The sequence below is a fragment of the Leptodactylus fuscus genome, chromosome 10 (assembly GCF_031893055.1).
Source record: "Leptodactylus fuscus isolate aLepFus1 chromosome 10, aLepFus1.hap2, whole genome shotgun sequence".
In the NCBI taxonomy this organism is placed as follows: domain Eukaryota; kingdom Metazoa; phylum Chordata; class Amphibia; order Anura; family Leptodactylidae; genus Leptodactylus; species Leptodactylus fuscus.
The window spans coordinates 6,524,585-6,542,557 of NC_134274.1; the positions used below are offsets into that span (position 1 = coordinate 6,524,585).

At 45.9% G+C, this 17,973-nt stretch overlaps 1 protein-coding gene across 2 annotated transcripts; it reads right to left on the reverse strand.

The window, feature by feature from the left end:
- Positions 1 to 2,512: 2,512 nt before the first annotated feature.
- On the reverse strand, positions 2,513 to 13,285 carry USP5 (ubiquitin specific peptidase 5). Of its 2 annotated transcripts, none has more exons than XM_075257609.1 (20): positions 13,082 to 13,285; positions 12,226 to 12,351; positions 11,282 to 11,348; positions 10,946 to 11,079; positions 10,650 to 10,795; positions 10,318 to 10,502; positions 10,107 to 10,201; positions 9,834 to 10,027; positions 9,636 to 9,707; positions 9,369 to 9,444; positions 8,335 to 8,460; positions 8,094 to 8,247; positions 7,839 to 8,013; positions 7,450 to 7,538; positions 6,708 to 6,830; positions 5,898 to 6,041; positions 5,582 to 5,727; positions 5,345 to 5,501; positions 3,887 to 3,971; positions 2,513 to 3,000 (listed from the first exon to the last, which is right to left on the reverse strand). In XM_075257609.1, exons 1-20 carry the CDS (start codon positions 13,187 to 13,189, stop codon positions 2,907 to 2,909), a joined length of 2,496 nt encoding a protein of 831 aa, XP_075113710.1. In that variant the 5' UTR covers positions 13,190 to 13,285; the 3' UTR covers positions 2,513 to 2,906. The 2 variants fall into 2 exon arrangements, with proteins under 2 accessions (XP_075113710.1, XP_075113708.1); XM_075257607.1 differs by having other exon boundaries at positions 6,639 to 6,830.
- Between the last annotated feature and the right edge of the window lie 4,688 nt (positions 13,286 to 17,973).

The window sequence follows — 17,973 nt, forward strand, 5'->3', positions numbered from 1 at the left end:
GACATGGAGGGTTTCATATATTCAGTCCAGCTAAGTCTTGCCATAGTATTTTCATACAAGCATAATAAAGACATATTGGGGGGGGGGGGGGGATTCATCATGCCTTCTACATTTGGCGCAAGGCCCAAACCACACCTCACCTCGCGCACTCTGCAAATGTGTGCAAAGTGGGGTGGGAACACCTCGGCCAACTAATTTATTAACTGATTTTCCATTATGGCGACAGGACATCCAGTAGTCTCTATCATTTGCTAAGACTGGTATATAGTAATTTGCCCCTATATATGTAAACCCTCATTACAATCAGAAATGTCAGATTGCTGCAAAACGTTGCATGCTGCATGTCTCAGAAGGGGCAAATTATTAAGACTGGCATATCGTGTGGTGCAGGGAACAGAAAGAGAATCCAGCCCCAGAATGGAAACCTATACTAGGTAGGGACTGGTGCAGATTTCCATTGTAACTCATGACAACTGTTATGCGTTGTTTTTGTTTTTTTATATAATTTTTTTATTGAGTTTCATGATAAGGAATAAATAGGAAGAAGAAACCAATAAAACAAAATGAGGAATAAAATAAGCCCAATGCAGAGAGGTAGCAAGTGCAAAAACATTCGGACTGTCATAGAAGGGGGAACAGACAAAAAGAGAGGAGGGAACCCATCAGAGACCTCGTACCACTAAGTGTCCCAAGGAGACCCGATGGAGTCAAAGGTCTCTATTGTTCAGAGTGGCTGATGGAGGGCCGTACTACAAGGGGGTGAGCACATTTCCAATATTAGGCTGTAAGAGTCTTAGCAGCTGTACATAAGTATAGGAAGCGTTTAGAAGATTTCTTGCCCAGCAGTTTATGGTGTACAATAAAGGGATCAAGAGGCCCTCCATAGATAAAGAGACCACCTGTGATCTCCTTCACTGCCATCCATAAGCCCCTAATCGCAGGGTCCCAGAAAATGTGGTAGAGCGCGCCCCTATCCGAGCCACACCGCCAGGATCCTAAGGGAATCCAGGGATTTATACTGGCATCTGCAGCTTAGCCCATCCCACAATGCTCACATTCGCAGAATGTGGCAGGCCAGACACGGATTGTGGCTAGAGGTGCAAGTTTGGCACAAGAAAGAGCCTTTGGCGGTAATATTGTCATCATTACATCACACTGGGAAAGCTTCACTAGGATGACAAGCAATCGTCAGAACTTTTTTCAATGATTATAATGAGGACAAGTTGTCAGTTCAGGTCATTACACCCACAATTGGGCAGGGGTTTGGGGCCCTGGTGCATTACTGCTGTACCAATCCTATAATTGCACTGTTCAGCCCCAGCCCCCTTTATTAATACTGCCATACGATATGCACGTTCCTACTTCTTTCTTTCCAGATTTCTCTCTGTACGCAGCAGGTGCGTGTGTGTGTGTGTGTGTATAGGGCCCATTTAGGAATAATATGTAACCCCTTTATAAAGTTTTCACCACTGATCTCCCCTGTACCAATTCTGCATCTCCACTGATGCGACAGTCTCTAGTCTATCAAACCCTACCAGTGACATGTAGCCTGGCAAGATATTAGTTGTGGGCCCCCTTACTTATAGGGCCCTTGTACAGTTCACTTCACCCACCCACCGGATCACTGCTCCTAATGACAATACATGGTACGGGGTACTGTTATTGCGAGCTGCTGAGATGCCGGAACAATCACAGGCACGGTGTGAGGAACAAGTTCAGAAGCAGGACAGCTGCCAAAATGCCGCAGCAGGCAAACCATTGACGTCAGCAATTTGCTGAATATAGGCGGATTATCGACGCCAACAACACGCAGATGAAGTCACGGACAGAGGCTATTTCCTTTATGTAATTGCTATTGCCTGCAGCCACCTCTAGTAGGCGCTCACTGTATATTTATATAAAGCTGGTTTTGAGCATAAAGGGAGGAGTGTAAATAGCATCTGTTAATATTCACCGCTCCACTGATTTCAGCACAGTTAGAATTTTCTCTCGCCCCCACCATTCCTTAGCAATCGCTACTCTTTGTTTTGTAGTCTGATGTGCTGTTTAGGCTCTGTACTGTCAAGTGGGCGGGGTGAGGCAAAGGGGCGTGAGTCAGAGCTCCAATCAGAGGCATCCAGTGACATCATACCGCTTGTATGTTCATGTCTGACACCGCTATGTATATACTATACAGAGACTATATAGTATATCGGACACCAAAACTAACAGCACCAATTGCTAAGGAACAGAGGGGGCAAGAGAAAAAACTCCAATTGTGCCAGAATCAGTAGAGCAGGGACTATTAAATGATAGTTGGGGGTGGTGAAAGGTCCTCTAAGTTTTTCCAGAAATATCGCCCTTGTCCATAGGCTGCATCCAGTATGGCAGCTCATCACCCATTTAAGTGACTACTGCAATACCAGACATGGCCATGGACAGGAGTGAGGCGGTCCCAGAGGAAGATTTCTTACCACATTTACCGTTATAGGCTTTAGGTGTTGGGCACAAGATGAAACCACAGAAACTGAAGTATGGGGAGAAAAAAAAAAACCTTTATTCACACGATTTTGTGAACACATAAACCAGCCAACTACTGCGAGAGGGACCTCTGTACCACAAGACAGAGCACACAGGTCCCGGAATCAGATCTCCACCCCTGGAGCCTTGCTGAGTCCTGTCCCCGATGCAGAATCAGACACAGCCTGACCGTCCCCCTGTGTCAGACCCCTTCTCTGCCGAAGATACTGGGGGAGAAGTGCAGCAATGGGATTGGAGGGTTGGGAAGATCCAAGGACAGGAACGTCTTGTAGCAATAACCAAGGAATAAAGCCGCCCCAAACCTTGAAGATGTGAGCCAGAACACCCTCTATCCCATAATCCTCGCCAAGGAGGGACACAGAACACGTACGGAGGACAGGGGGAGATTAACTCTGCACACGCTGGTAGAAGTAAATGTAACCAAGGTCTTTTGGAGGCTTCTCGGAGGCGCAGACCTTCTGGTCATTGTAAATCACCCACCTAAAGAAGACAAAAGACAAATATGTCAGCACCAGGGAGGAAAGAGGCTGGAGGAGAGGACAGGGGTCAGCAACACAGAGGCTGGAGAAGAGGACAGTGGTCAGCAACACAGAGGATGGAGAAGAGGACAGTGGTCAGCAACAAAGAGGCTGGAGAAGAGGACAGTGGTCAGCAACACAGAGGCTGGAGGAGAGGACAGTGGTCAGCAACACAGAGGATGGAGAAGAGGACAGTGGTCAGCAACACAGAGGCTGGAGGAGAGGACAGTGGTCAGCAACACAGAGGATGGAGAAGAGGACAGTGGTCAGCAACACAGAGGCTGGAGGAGAGGACAGTGGTCAGCAACACAGAGGATGGAGAAGAGGACAGTGGTCAGCAACACAGAGGATGGAGAAGAGGACAGTGGTCAGCAACACAGAGGCTGGAGGAGAGGACAGTGGTCAGCAACACAGAGGCTGGAGAAGAGGACAGTGGTCAGCAACACAGAGGCTGGAGAAGAGGACAGTGGTCAGCAACGCAGAGGCTGGAGGAGAGGACAGTGGTCAGCAACACAGAGGTCAGGGGATGTTGAAGCCTTTAGGGGAGCACATAAAACGGACCATGGCTTGTGTCTGGCATAGCAACCCAGCCCCAGTCACTTACAGGAGTCTGACCTACAATACCAGACACAGCCTGAACTAGAGTGGCGCTGTTTCTACAGATGTTGTTGCAGTAAAGTATACACAAGTATGTAGTAAAGCAGAAGGAATCCCTGGTCAGATGGGATTTACTAAACAGTAACAGATGACAGAATTTAGAAAACGAAAAACAAAGAAAAAGTCTGGTACTGAAGAGAAAGAAAAGGTGTCACACTGTCAGTCCGATGTAAGGACACCACAGATCTCACCGTCCGTCCTTCTTTATATGACACACGTAGTGACCGCACATGGTGGACGTTCCCATATGGCTGATGAAGGCGAACAGCTCGTATCCTGCCAGGACAAAAGAGCAAAATCTGAATGCATTGTTATATCTATCTATCTATCTATCTATCTATCTATCATCTCCTATCTATCTATCTATCTATCTATCTATCTATCTATCTATCTATCTATCTATCTATCATCTCCTATCTATCTATCTATCTATCTATCTATCTATCTATCTATCATCTCCTATCTATCTATCTATCTATCTATCTATCTATCTATCTATCTATCATCTATCTATCTATCTATCTATCTATCTATCTATCTATCATCTCCTATCTATCTATCTATCTATCTATCATCTCCTATCTATCTATCTATCTATCTATCTATCTATCTATCTATCTATCTATCTATCTATCTCCTATCTATCTATCTATCCATCTATCTCCTATCTATCTATCTCCTATCTATCTATCTATCTATCTATCTCATATCTATCCATCTATCTCCTATCTATCTATCTATCTATCTATCATCTCCTATCTATCTATCATCTATCTATCTATCATCTATCTATCTATCTATCTATCTATCTATCTATCTATCTATCTATCTATCTATCTATCAATCATCTATCTATCTATCTATCTCATATCTATCCATCTATCTCCTATCTATCTATCTATCTATCTATCTATCTATCTATCTATCTATCATCTCCTATCTATCTATCTATCTATCTATCTATCTATCTATCTATCTCCTATCCATCTATCATCTATCTATCTATCTATCTATCTATCTATCTATCTATCTATCTATCTATCTATCTATCTATCTATCTATCATCTCCTATCTATCTATCTCCTATCTATCTATCTATCTATCTATCTATCTCATATCTATCCATCTATCTCCTATCTATCTATCTATCTATCTATCATCTCCTATCTATCTATCTATCTATCTATCTATCTATCTATCTATCTCCTATCCATCTATCATCTATCTATCTATCTATCTATCTATCTATCTATCTATCTATCTATCTATCAGACCCGGTCACAGAGTAGAGATTAATCCCTATGTCTTCGCCCCTTGTCTTAGTCACCTTATACTGTTTCTTCAATGTATCGCTAATGATTACAATATTACAGGGATATTTCCATCTTGGCACTTACGGCTCCATCCACTTCTACATCTATCACAGGATCTCGGTCCCATTAGCAGTCTCTGTGAAAGGCTGAGAGTGCAGATCTCTCCATTGACTTGTATGAGACTTGCAATCACAGCCATGTAACAAGGCCTGCACTTAGGTGACCAGGGAGGGTTTGTACTGGGTGACAGCAAGCAGAGATCTTGAAGGGCCATTTAGGAATGAATCTAAGCAGTATACGGCCCAAAGTTTCCTATAGCGACTGTTGGACACTCACGGCCATTCCCGTCTTTGACACGTGGTCCAGCAGCAGGGAGGCTCTCCGACACAGACTCTGCAGCAGAACGTCCTTCTGACAGGTCCATGGCAGCTTCAGCATCCAGGTCATCAATGTGAGAGAAGATCCAGTCCACAGCCCGCTCCAGACTGTTGTTCTGTAGGGGTTAAAGGGGTTCAGTGTAAGTAGGATAGGGAGGATAAGGCTTAGGGGGCAGAGCACTTGCTGAGCACTTACCGTAGAGCGCAGAGCCCTCACTGCTTGCTCATGAGAGAAGCCCATAGATATAATGGTGGCTATGTGCTCCTCCGATGGAGGGTCTCCTCCCGTGGGGACCGAAGGTGGAGCGCTGACCCCGGATAATACTAAAGGATGAGCAAAGTCTGTGAAGAGAAAGAGTATCATAAGATGTATGACAAACTCCTATGAATATGAATGGAGCAGGGGGGAGTCGGGTGTCCAACACCGCTGCTCTCCGGGACGGTTGGGGTCTCAGTTTATCTTCTAAATCCAATTATTTTTCGTGGCAGCAATGTTTGCTTTCATATATTACCTGGGTCGTCCATGTGTGACATCACCCACGTCATGGCAGCCTCTGCACCGCTGTTGCCCGTGTAATAAACCGCTTTGCGGCAAGCTTCTGCCGGAAAACCCATCTCCACCAATTGCGTGACCACCGACTCATCCAGCATGGGAGCTGTGAGGACATGAGCAGGGACAGAAGGAAATTAAGAAGATACGTAATATATCAACCATATAATGGGGGGGGGGGGAAATCAGAGATATCCCCAAAGGAGGGGGAGCAGATGAAGAGACAGGTTAATAGATCCCATGACTAAGGGAGCAGGGAGCCCACAGGCAGACCCCCCTCCCCCTATACACATACACACAGGTCATGCATGGCCATCCACGTCTCGTGTAACACATACACGGAATAGTGTCACGTCCTAGACCCCGGCTATGGGGTAATATAAGGGAAAGGAGGTGTGTGTGTGGGGGGGCAAAGAACCAGAGCAACCAATAGAGTTATATAGAAAATCTATATCTATGTATACACCTGTAAATACACAGCAATGGCTGATAAGTCCATGATAAGGTGTATTAGGACGTTTCACACGGTTTTATTATACACGGATTAAACGTTACTTATGGCAGAATCATCTAGAAACCAAAGAAAGTGATCACTGGGGGGCCAATGCTTAGTAAAGGGGATTATGGACTATAGGGGGGGTCCACACATCAAAAATCCATTCACCCAGCATTCACAGGTCCCGCAAGAGTCAGAAACACTAACATGTCGGAGAGGAGAAGTGAGGGGAGCAGTACGAGTCGTCATCATCGATGCCATAGAAACCAAGGCTACCTTTGGGCTCGTCTGGGGTCACCAATGGGGGGGCAACGTCTGGAAGTTCTTCTTCATCCCCTTGTAGACCCCCACCCCGAAACTGAGACAGGTCCAGTTCCTCTGGGACATCGATTGAGACGTCTAATGATAAAACAAATGGAGAAAGAATAATATCAATAAGTTAGATGCAAGACACGGCACAATGGAGGTCCAGGCCAGCACTGAAGGGGTTAGGGGGCTTATTCCATTTGTGTATTCCACCTCAAATAGTCTGATACAGTAACTATTTTCCAATTTTAGAGAACCCCTTTAAGCCCCTCCCACCGTGATTTTGAGCAGGCTGCCCCCCATGACCTGCTGCACATTGATGGTAGGAGCACAGAAGCCTTGTCCACGCTATCCCTTGTGGTGGTGACTGTATTATAACAGATTTCTGGTGTTTAACCCCTTAAATGCTGCAGCCATGGCACACTCCAGGGCACCTGTAACAAGGCAATGCTGTGCCAACAGGGGGGCCAAGTACTAAAGCCATTTTAGGTCCTGCTAGAGAACAGACAGGCGTAATGCAATGTATGTACAAGGAGAACGGCCAAACCTGGACTGCACATAGAAGAGAACATGACCTCGGCCAGAGACGTCTGTGCCGCCTCCTAAATGTCACATGTACTCCGTGCCGCCATCAGAAACATGGCAGAGCCTGATGTTTATACCTCGTATAAATGACCACAATCATGATGAGGCCTCAGCCTCACGTCCTTACCCAGTTTCTTTGGAACCCAGTCCAGACCGAAGGTGAATTTCTTAATCTGGATGACCAAGTAGTCAGGGAATGAGGCAAAGCGGGATGTCCTAAAACAACGAAACCAGGACAAGAGTGTACACATGAGTAAAGGTCTTCACAATAGGAATCTAACCACTCGGACTCCAAGAACCCCAGACAAGTGGCCACACATTAAAGCAGCTGCATCTTTATATTGCACTTTGCTTTTCTATTTCTCCAATATTTTAAACCAGGACTTGCTGTCAGTGAATAGAAACTGTCCAGACTTTGTCTTTACATTCACAGACACAAAGCAGATAGGAGACACAAATAAAAGAATATCTGTCCTGCATCGCGTAAGACTAAGCAACAAATGATTCCTTTCTTACTTGAGTGCAGTGGATTTGGCCTGCAGGGCGGCGCTCCAGAACTCGTCCAATTGCTCAGGGGCTGCAAAGGCTTCTAGACAGGATGTGAACGGAATTCGTGCTCTGACTAGTTCGGGAGGGGGGCGGTGATCTTGCTCTGCTTGCTGTCTGGCCTGTTCATAGGCGACAAGCTCCTCTGCAGGATACAGACAGTACAGGTGAGCTCAATGGCTGATCCGCCTCCATACTGCCCCCTTGTGGCGGACTCATTCTAACCTTTATTTAAGGCGGCCTCCATGGGGACGGGCAGCTGCAGGATATACTCCACTCTCTGGGTGTACTTCACTTTCTGAGACACCAGACACTTGATCTTCTCCTCCACCAAAAACCGGAAAACTTCATTGGGATTGGAAGAGCTGCGGCAATTCCTCTGCGGAGACATAGAGCGGGGTTAACCCTGGACTATGTATACAGCTGTCATCATAAAGGCTGCCCTATGAATAGCACCGCCACTCACCTCCACCATGTTTATGAAGTGAAGGAAGAACTCCTGGGCGTCCTGCTGCCTGTTGGTGGAAAACTCAGGGTGTCCTTTCCCAATAAGTGCTTTAAACATGCGCGGTGCAATGCCATCCTGCAAACCCTACAAAACACATAGTGCATGGATAAGGGGGCAAATGCCAAGGATACAGGGCATGAGGAGCTCAAATAGGGAGGCTGGGCTAACAGTGAATGTATAACTAGCCATGAGAAGGGAGTCGGGACAAGTGCAGGGACAAGTGCAGGTCCTGAGAGATCCGCATGAAGCTGACATTTATGGCATAGTCTATGGATATTAGGGCTTATGTCCCACATATAGGTCTGTGTATAATCTTTAATAATTGATAGCATATAGATTCCATTTTATGGTCCCATGCACAAAGCTGTATTACTCAGATCCAAGTGGGGGCTGTAGGATCAACTTGCAAAATATGGAGCAGGTCCATTTAGATCTATTTTATGGATAACATCGGTGACTGCAGACTGTACAAAGATGTCAGCCATGTGCTATACGTTCCATTTTTGACTATAGTTGAGGGCATGTAGCCTTAAAGTCTCTTTCCCTATTATAGCCAAACATCCTCTATCTATAGAAATGAAGATAAGTGATGATATGGGACTGAGCGCCAGGACCCCCAGTGATTGAGAGAATGGGATAAATGCCCCATCTGAACTGAACCATGATGAACATTCACTTCTAAGACTTCCAGGATGCTGATCTCCAGAAGTCCATTAAAAGTGAATGGAAGCAGACCATGTACATCAGACTCAAGATAGACCTGAGGGGGGAGGCTCCTGCTGCAGTCACTGTGAGGAGGAGGCGGCAGTGGTTTACTGTCATACAAGACAAAATGGGATCAAGAGAAATGAGTTGATGTTTGGGGATAGAGTCGGGGTATAAGTTTTATTTTTACTCTTGGTGTTCTTTTCAGTGCTCTGGGTGATGCCGCTAGACAACATAGCAACTGTAAATATAGGATCCTACCACTAGGGGGCAGGCTGAAGCCTCACCTTCTGCTCCTCACCCTCTTTGTCAGTTGCTGGCTTTGAGTATTCACCAGATAACAAGCCATGGCCGAGCTTTGCTCTGTGGAAACCAAGAAGGAGACAAGGATATATATATTTCAGTGTGCACGTCACATGACATCGGCATTATGTCAAGTTTTAATTAATCAAATAAAGCAAGAAAGTCTCTGACACATCCTCATACTACAGCCTGAACATCGGATGGAAAAATTGCCCCCCTCCTACCATCTTGTATATATAAATGTCACTTACACTTGGGTGTTGAAATCCTGTGTGGGATCGGCCGGGGCCTTATGGAATATTTGCTCCATTCGTTCCACATACCTGTAAGTGATCAAGAGTGAGAGTTACATTTCTTTTTAACCCCTATATATGATAGTCTGCATTGTTTGGTAGGACGTTTGTCCACTTTGGGGGTCCGGTGTGAGCCCCGACTCCTGGGACACTTACTTGCGCTGGAAGGCAGGTATACTGAACACAACCTGCATGGTGGAGTTGAGATAGCAGCTGTTTCCCAGGTTGCAGATCCCGGTGTACCCCTGCCCATACAAAGGCTGCAACTGCACCCCTGATTCCTGGATCAACTCCCACTCTCCAATCCTCTGGTTCATATCAATCTCCAGCTCAGTCATGGTCTTGTCGGTCTAGCAATGGGAAGAGATGTTACACACGTGTATGGGGAGGATTATGGCGGCAGGAATGTCGCCTCTCGGCCTCTCTCACCTTCTGCATCTTCATCATGTCAATTCCAAAGTGCGCTAGATGTTCAGCCAGGTTGGGGTCCAGGACCATGTCGTCTTCATCGTAGGAATAGACGTCTGATGGAGAGAAGCAGAACGGTAAGGAACAGGAAAAGACAGACAATTCTGTATCACAAGTCCTGGCCTAAACGCTGTCACGTGATTGGACGAGCTTGTGCCAAAGGAAAACTCACCAGCTCCATCTGGAGTGATTGTGCCCAGCTTGACAGCCAGCGGGTACCCGGTCTCCCTGTAATGCTGCACAGCGTGGTTATTGCCTCCGCTGCCATCAAAGTATCGTCTCCCACAGAGGATGGCGCCGTCTGTCATATTCAGCCACAAGTTCTCCCGGAGGTCGCACACGCTGCACTTCCAGCCGCTGCAGGGAAAAACGGGACCGAAAAGTGCAAAGAAGTCAAATCTTATGTGTCAGAATAGATAAGAATCTAAGAAGAAATCGCCCAAAAGATTCACTTTAACCCCTTAAGCACAGCAGTGAGAGGTGACACAGTTCTGAGTGACTTACCATGGGGGGATGCGAGGAGCCCCCTCAAGCTGCTGCAGATTGAACGCATGTTTAGAGACTTGCCTCACCTCGCCGTCCCACGCCTGAATCTCCTGCTTACGTGAAGCAGAGTCAGCAGCTAATATGGCGTCGATGGCAGAGGACACCTGAGGGACGCAGGAAAATGGAGTGAGATGAACAAGAAGGAGGAGGGCAACGAAGATGAAAGCAACACAACAACTCTCAATGTCCCAATATTAGTACTACAGTGTTCACAAATATGTCCCCCCACCCCACACACACCTCAGATTACCCACCCGGTCCCTGACCATCTCTGGAAGTCCCGACAGTCCGTCCCGCTGAATCTCCAGGAACTCGGGCAGGATGACCAACTTGACCTCTTCCTCATACTCACACTGCTCATCAGTCATGTCAAATCCGCCCTCCATTCCTAAAGAGAGGGGAGAGACAGGAGGATCAGAGAACAGCGGGCGATAGCGGGGTGCAAAGCTGTCTGACCCGTTCCATAATACAGCAGTAGGTTGGATTCAACGACACATAAGATAAAGCATGTATGATGGAGACCAAAGTACCAGGCACCGATCCAGCGCAGCCATTCACTACAGGCTGGTTCACGGGTTAGCACTCCTTACCTATGGCCAGACGGGTGGGCTTCTTGCGAGGGGGGTCTCCTGTATTAGAACTAGAGTCATCAGTTTTCTGCGGGATATAAACATATTACACGGTCAGGTGATAGATCCAGCAGGGTATAGCCAAGAGCGATCAGATTAAATGGGTCCTATACTATGAGAAAGGCCGGGACGGAGGATAGAGCAGTGCTCTGTGTGGAGACTGCGGAGTCCCTGAGAGCAAGCTCGGCTTACTGGGGGTTCAGAACAACAGATACAGACAGAGCCCCCTCCACCGGTCCGTCTGCATTCACCACGTGTGGGAAAAAAGCAAAAAAAAAAAACAACACATGGCGGACACGTCTATCATATTATTTTTACTTTTCTGACAAAAGAAGCAGAACTTGTACATGTGGGACTTTCCTTCTGCAACAAAAGTAAACAAGATGGAAGTAAAACGGCAAATGTGAGCAGAGCGGCGACAGCAGAGCAGTCCGCCATGTTGTTTACATTACAGTCAGTAGGAATGGATGAAGAATGGAGGTGTCTGTCACTGTATCGCTATATAAGGCCATAATGAATGAGAACGATAGACCATCCCCCTACTACTGCTGATTCGCTGGTGAAGAGTTCAACCCTTTCTATAGGTGACTAAAGCCACAAACTACCTTAGTAAAAAGGCAGCAGCGTTCTATGGAGCACAACGGCATCTTCACTGAATACCAGGCTCAGTGCTGTGTATATGTATGTGTGTGTGTCTGTCTATCTATCATAGGGGCTGTGCTTGGTATTGTAGCTCAGCTCCTTTGACTTGAATGGGACTGAGCTGCTGCTGTGTCATGTGACTTATTAATGTAATATTGATATGTGGGGGTTCCCGGGTGTCGGACCCCCAATGATTCGCTATCCTATAACACATCACTGATATACAAGTCCCCATTAATCCCACACACATGCGGCTCCAGTACCGGTTTGGGAATCCTCTTCAGGTGCAGGAAGGCTCTCTGGCCGGTTTTATTGAAGTGTTTTTCTACATACGGTCTGCCAAACCCCAGGAAGGTATTCATACAGATATATAACCCGCCATCAGACTCCTGCAACACAAGACATAATAAGGTCACTGTAGGGGTGGGGTCACACGGCGCTCCATTTACTTCTATGTGCCCACTGGAGATGGCTGAAACACAGCGTACCGGCCAGCGACTCCATGTAAAGCACCCCGGTCACGAGTAGTGGGGACCCCAACCCATCAGCAAGTCACCCCTTATACACAGGATGGGGGTAACTTGCTGTGACTGGAATAACCCTTTAAAAAGCAGTCACAGCTAGCAGAGCTGGGATATCCCTTTAATAATATTGCATTGTACAAGGATAGGCGGCTTTCGGATGTTCAGCCCTATGACACGGCCATAATATACCGCTATATCTCCGTATTCCGGTGCTGCAATCTTTGCCGTGACTGTGACAACTGCAAGAAACCGATTTGACACATATCGGGGTCTAATCCGGGTGTGTCCGAGGTGTCACTTATGGGGTCACGTCAACCAGTGAGAAATGGAAAAATACAGAATTATTAACCCTTGCAGATAAAAGAAAGCAGCGCTGCCAGGCACATGGGCCCAGTGTGACGCCCTGGTCTGGGCGGGTCCTGGCAGACAGTGGGGCCCCCTCATGCTTGTGGGTGTGGGGCATTGTATATAGAGAAGGGTCAGAGCTGATGGGGCCCTAGAAGAGCTGTCACTGCAGCAGGGACCATAGACACCGGCAGGGATGACAGAGCAGCTGACTAGCATGGAGGAGCAGGCAGGGACAAGCAGGTAATACCGGGGTGTGGAAGGAGAAGGCGCACTCATCCTTGTGGACTCGGTCTCCAGCCCTGGGGACCCGGATTGTCGGCAGCACAGACAACAGCGCATCTTTAACGTCCACCATGACTCCGGTTCCTGGAGGATAGTGACAAGGCTCCGTTTCCGCTTCCGGGGACGATCTGTCCTTTCCTTCACAGTCTCACTGGTGACGGGACGGGCAGGGAAAGAAGAATACGCATGCGCGGGGGACAATGACAGAGCAGCGCATCGCCTGGGCACTGCGTAATAGCTGCCGTTCTGCGGCAGAGTCACATGGTGGTGGTGAGGCGGCCATGATTGATGAGGGCAAGGGATACTGTAAGATGGAGGCAGAAAACCCAACAAAGCCAATAGTCATTGCTAGAGACGGGGTGAAATAGCAGATCACATACTTATAACTGGACATAGTAACCACTTACAATACGGCCCTTGTGTCTTAAAGTGCGCCTAGCAGGTTGTTACTATTTCAGTACCAGCCAATTTGTGGTCCAGGACCAGACACATTTTCGGTTTATTTTGTATGTGCGCTTTTGAGGTCTGTAACATTTTTCCCATATGTCTCAGTCAACTAATTTCTGCGTCTTTTTTCGGGGACACATAGGGCTTTATTTTTATGTTGTTTTTATTTTTCGAATGTGTTTTAATTTTTTTTTATATCCGGGAAAATATAAACATAATAGGAGGGAAAATGTGTCTGGTTTTCAATTTATTATTTTTTTACAAAGTGCAACTGAGAAACGTTATATAATAGTTTTTCCTCTCCGTTACGGTAATTTTTATTTTATATGGTGTGGTCGGGGGTGGGGCTATCATTTTTAATAATGGCGTTTTATTAGCGTATTATTTATTTTTTATTATTTTATATTTTATTTAAATATTTTTTTACTTTTTTATTATAATTTTTTTTTTTTTTTCAGATGGTGTCTCCATAAGGTGATAAGAGACCTTTGGAGACATCTGATCACTTTTTTTTTTGTTACAGAGGCTGATTTCTCCTATAACTGAGGCTGGTACATTTAGCCCCAGTTGCAGGAGGAATACAGCCTCCTGCACACTGTATACACAGTATAAATAGCTGATCTGGGTCCTGTAGGACCCAGCAGCTCTTGCAAGACACTGCACCCGGTGGATCACATGACCGCCGGGTCAGAGGGCGGCCGCATCATGGCGGCGCCCATAGCTGTGTATATAGCGCTCATCTCTCTGGGAGCTCTGGCTGAAGTTACAGCCGGCTCCCAGCTTCAGTAGCTGCACGATCTTGTGCAGCTACTGTGTTCCGACTGGACGTACCGGTACGTCCTGTCAGAACAAGGCAACCACTATCCGGACGTATAAAGTCTATGGGCGGTCCGGAAGTGGTTAAGTTGTTTATATATATATATATATATATATATATATATATATATATATATATCTGCCCCACTAAGGCCTTCAGCACATTTCTTTTCTCTCTGCATTATTTTGCACAGAAACTGAGTGGAAACCACTCGGACGCCATTATAATCTTTGCTCGGGTTTCCTTAGGTAACCGCTTTTTTATGTGGATTAGGTTTCCATTCGGGATATCCTGAAGTAGACCTGAACACACAAACTGAATTTCCCCATGGTGGGACTATTAAAGGATTATCTCATCTTATTTTATCTTATCTTAGCCCAGCCTGCAGTTTGATGTCTTCCATACTATCAGCTAGGATCACAAGTTTCTCCAATGTAGTCAGTAGTGTGGGTGGTAAGAGAAGGAAGCCGCATCAGATATTCCTAACGCCTCCTTCACAGTTAGTTTCATTAAACAAAAACACGAAAATTGAAATTAAACTGGAGAATCACCCCAAGGTCTCGTGCACATGGCCAAGTACACAGGCCGAGGATGTTCTAGGGGAATGCACTTGGATGAGACGCAGATAACGCTAGGTTCACACTAGCCTCCAGGTTTCCATTGTTCGGATCCGTGAACAGAGTTCAGGTTCAAGTGTGAACCTACCTTGACATCCCAGTATCATCCGAGTACTTTCTGTCCTTACTGACTTCAATGGAGGGTTCTGTTCCACTCCAATGTCACTTGCTGTTTAATCATTGGAATGGAATGGAGCCATCAGAAGAGCTTTGACCTGCACACACGAGGTCAATGGCCCATTCACTTCATACCTTAGATTCCACCCTTATCTGCGTCCCATTGTTGGGAGATTGCAGCAGGAAAAGTGTCCAGCTCCATCTTACCTCCAATTCCACAGCTTGAGACTATCCACTGCTTAAACCCATTCATATTCCACCATGGGGAGCCAGAGAAAATGAAAAGGAATCCATGGTGTGAACAGAAGATAAGATAAGATAGTCCCACAGTGGGGAACATACCCTAAGGCTTCATGTATACTAACTGGTGAATAGGTCAGTATCCAACTTTGCTAAGTCCTGGACAGTCCCTTTATCCTTGAACCTAATCTTGTTTTTAGACAACTACAAGTCAGTGTAAGAACACATTTTTTTTTAACTCATTTTAGTGAAGATTATATAACCGAGCGAATAATACAATCAAGGAAAGGAAAATCCAATCACAACATACAGTAAACAAAGGAAAAGTACAAACAGTGGTAAGCCACATTGCCGTTCCATCGTAGCCCAAACGTATCCACTCCAAAACAGAACATCACATGTCATATCAGTAAATCCACATACTGTTAAGAGAATCACCCCACGCTCCCCGAACTTTATAGAATTTCAGGGGACAGCCCCTACCTTTATATATAATCTGGTTGAATGTGAGAATCGAGTTAATCAATTTCCACCACTGGGATATTGCTGGGGATCGAGGGGCCATCCACCATGGTGATGGCTTTCCTAGCATAGAACAAACACTTCCGAAGAAAAATTCGGGTGTGATGCGAACACATCTCCTCCTCCAATACGCCAGATAGGCAGACTTCAGGAGAGAATGGGACAGGACGACATAGGACATCTGCCAGAAGGTCCACCACCCCTTTCCAAAAGGCATGGACAATCGGACAACCCCACAGCATGTGCCAGAAGTCCGCACGAGGGCACGGACACCTAAGACAAACGACCCATCTGGTGTAGACGGACCGGGGTCAAGTAACATTGATGTAGGATGAAAATCTGAATCAATGTATTGTTAGCCGAGAGGGAGACGTAAAGAGGAGATTCTAAAACCTCCTGAAACGTCTCATCCGTCAGTTCTGGAATATTGGTACGCCAGCGCTTCAGTGCCGGGGCCTCGGCTAGAGACACCTTCACATGGATCAAATGGTCGTAAAGAACTGAAATAAGACCCCCAGGGCCCTCAGAGCGCAGCGCACCAATAAGCGGGTATTCGGAGATGGCGTAAAAACACATTTTATGTTGCAGCCTTTATCATTCAGTTTTTAGGAAAAATGTTTACAATTCCGCAGATAAATTTTTCTAAGGCCAGGGCCCCCCCGAGCTGGAAATGCCGCGGGAAAACTTGCAGCGTTTTGTAGTACTTGCAAAGTGAATGGGATTCATGTGAATCCCATGCCCACTTTGTGCTTAAAATTGCAGCGCCGACACGCTGCGATTTCCAAAACCTTTCTTTTCAAAGCGCTGCAGGAAGAATCGTGATACAATCCCGCCACAGTTTTTCCTGCAGCGCTTTAGTGCTGCGAATCGACCCGTGGGGCCTTAGCCTAAAACAGCTTTTGCGCAGCCTTTTTTTCCACAATGTGTGGATGGGAATAACACAATCTTATTTAGTTTGCTGGTGCTGTTCAACACTTTGTTTTTTTTGTTGTGTTTGTGTAGCAGGCAAAACGTCTGTGTTTCCCCAACTTGGGGCGAAGGCCTCCTGTGCACGACCGTAGTCTCTATCCACAATTGCAGATCTGCAATAATAATAAAATAAGAAAACAGGGCCCTATTAATTTCTTAGGGTTTCTGGGGTTTTTTTTTTAATTGTTCATGTTATTATCTATACTGTTATAAATTCCTAAATATCCTGCAGTTCTGACTCTGGCTATTAAGCCAAATAATATGCCGCCACGTCCTGTTTTCTGTAGATTTCTTTTCAGCAGTCACCTCACTTACAGCACACTGATGATCACAGAGATTATGTATATGAAGATAAGACGCAGAATCCACCAGTCATAATAGGTGATGTCACATCTTATACTTACAGTCACAGAGCATGCCTAGAAAACTCACCCATGGAAGTCAAATTAATCTGCTCCAGACCATTGGGGCTATGGTCTATAGACCATCTCCAGGAAGTAGGAAGTTAAAGACTATTTTAGGCTTGGTGGCAAGAGTTGGAATTGCAGGATCTTTTGAAATTTTTTTATATAACTAATAATATGGAAAATAAAAAAAAAAAATAAAAAAAATAGGTTTAATATGAAAATGTGATTTATACAAATGGTCATTTCCTGGTGAGACTTTCCCTTTAATAATAAATATATATGTATATATACTGCTATAATAAACTAGTAAACTCCCCCTCCCCATCTATTACACCGAATATATGAATGTGAATATACACCTTTGTGGGTGGAGCCTGCACATAGTTATGGAAATGAAGCAGTGAAAGAGGAGGAGGTGAAAACCAAACCATCAGCCATCACAGGGACCCCCAGTGACCCGCCTGGCGCCTCCCCCTATGAATGTAAAAGAAGATGCAAATTTGAGATGGGGGGAAGGGATGATCCAAGCAGTGAACAGTTTAGGGCAGGCTGTATACCTGCAGAGCGGAGGACAAGACATGTTTATTGAGTCCTCATACAGAAAGGAGTCCATAGGCTTTCATATTGTCTCCTATCCTAATGTCCCCGCTGCCGGCCCCCCGCTGGTCAGAAACTCGTCACCTATCCTAAGGTTAATTCATCAATGTTTTGTTCACAGAAA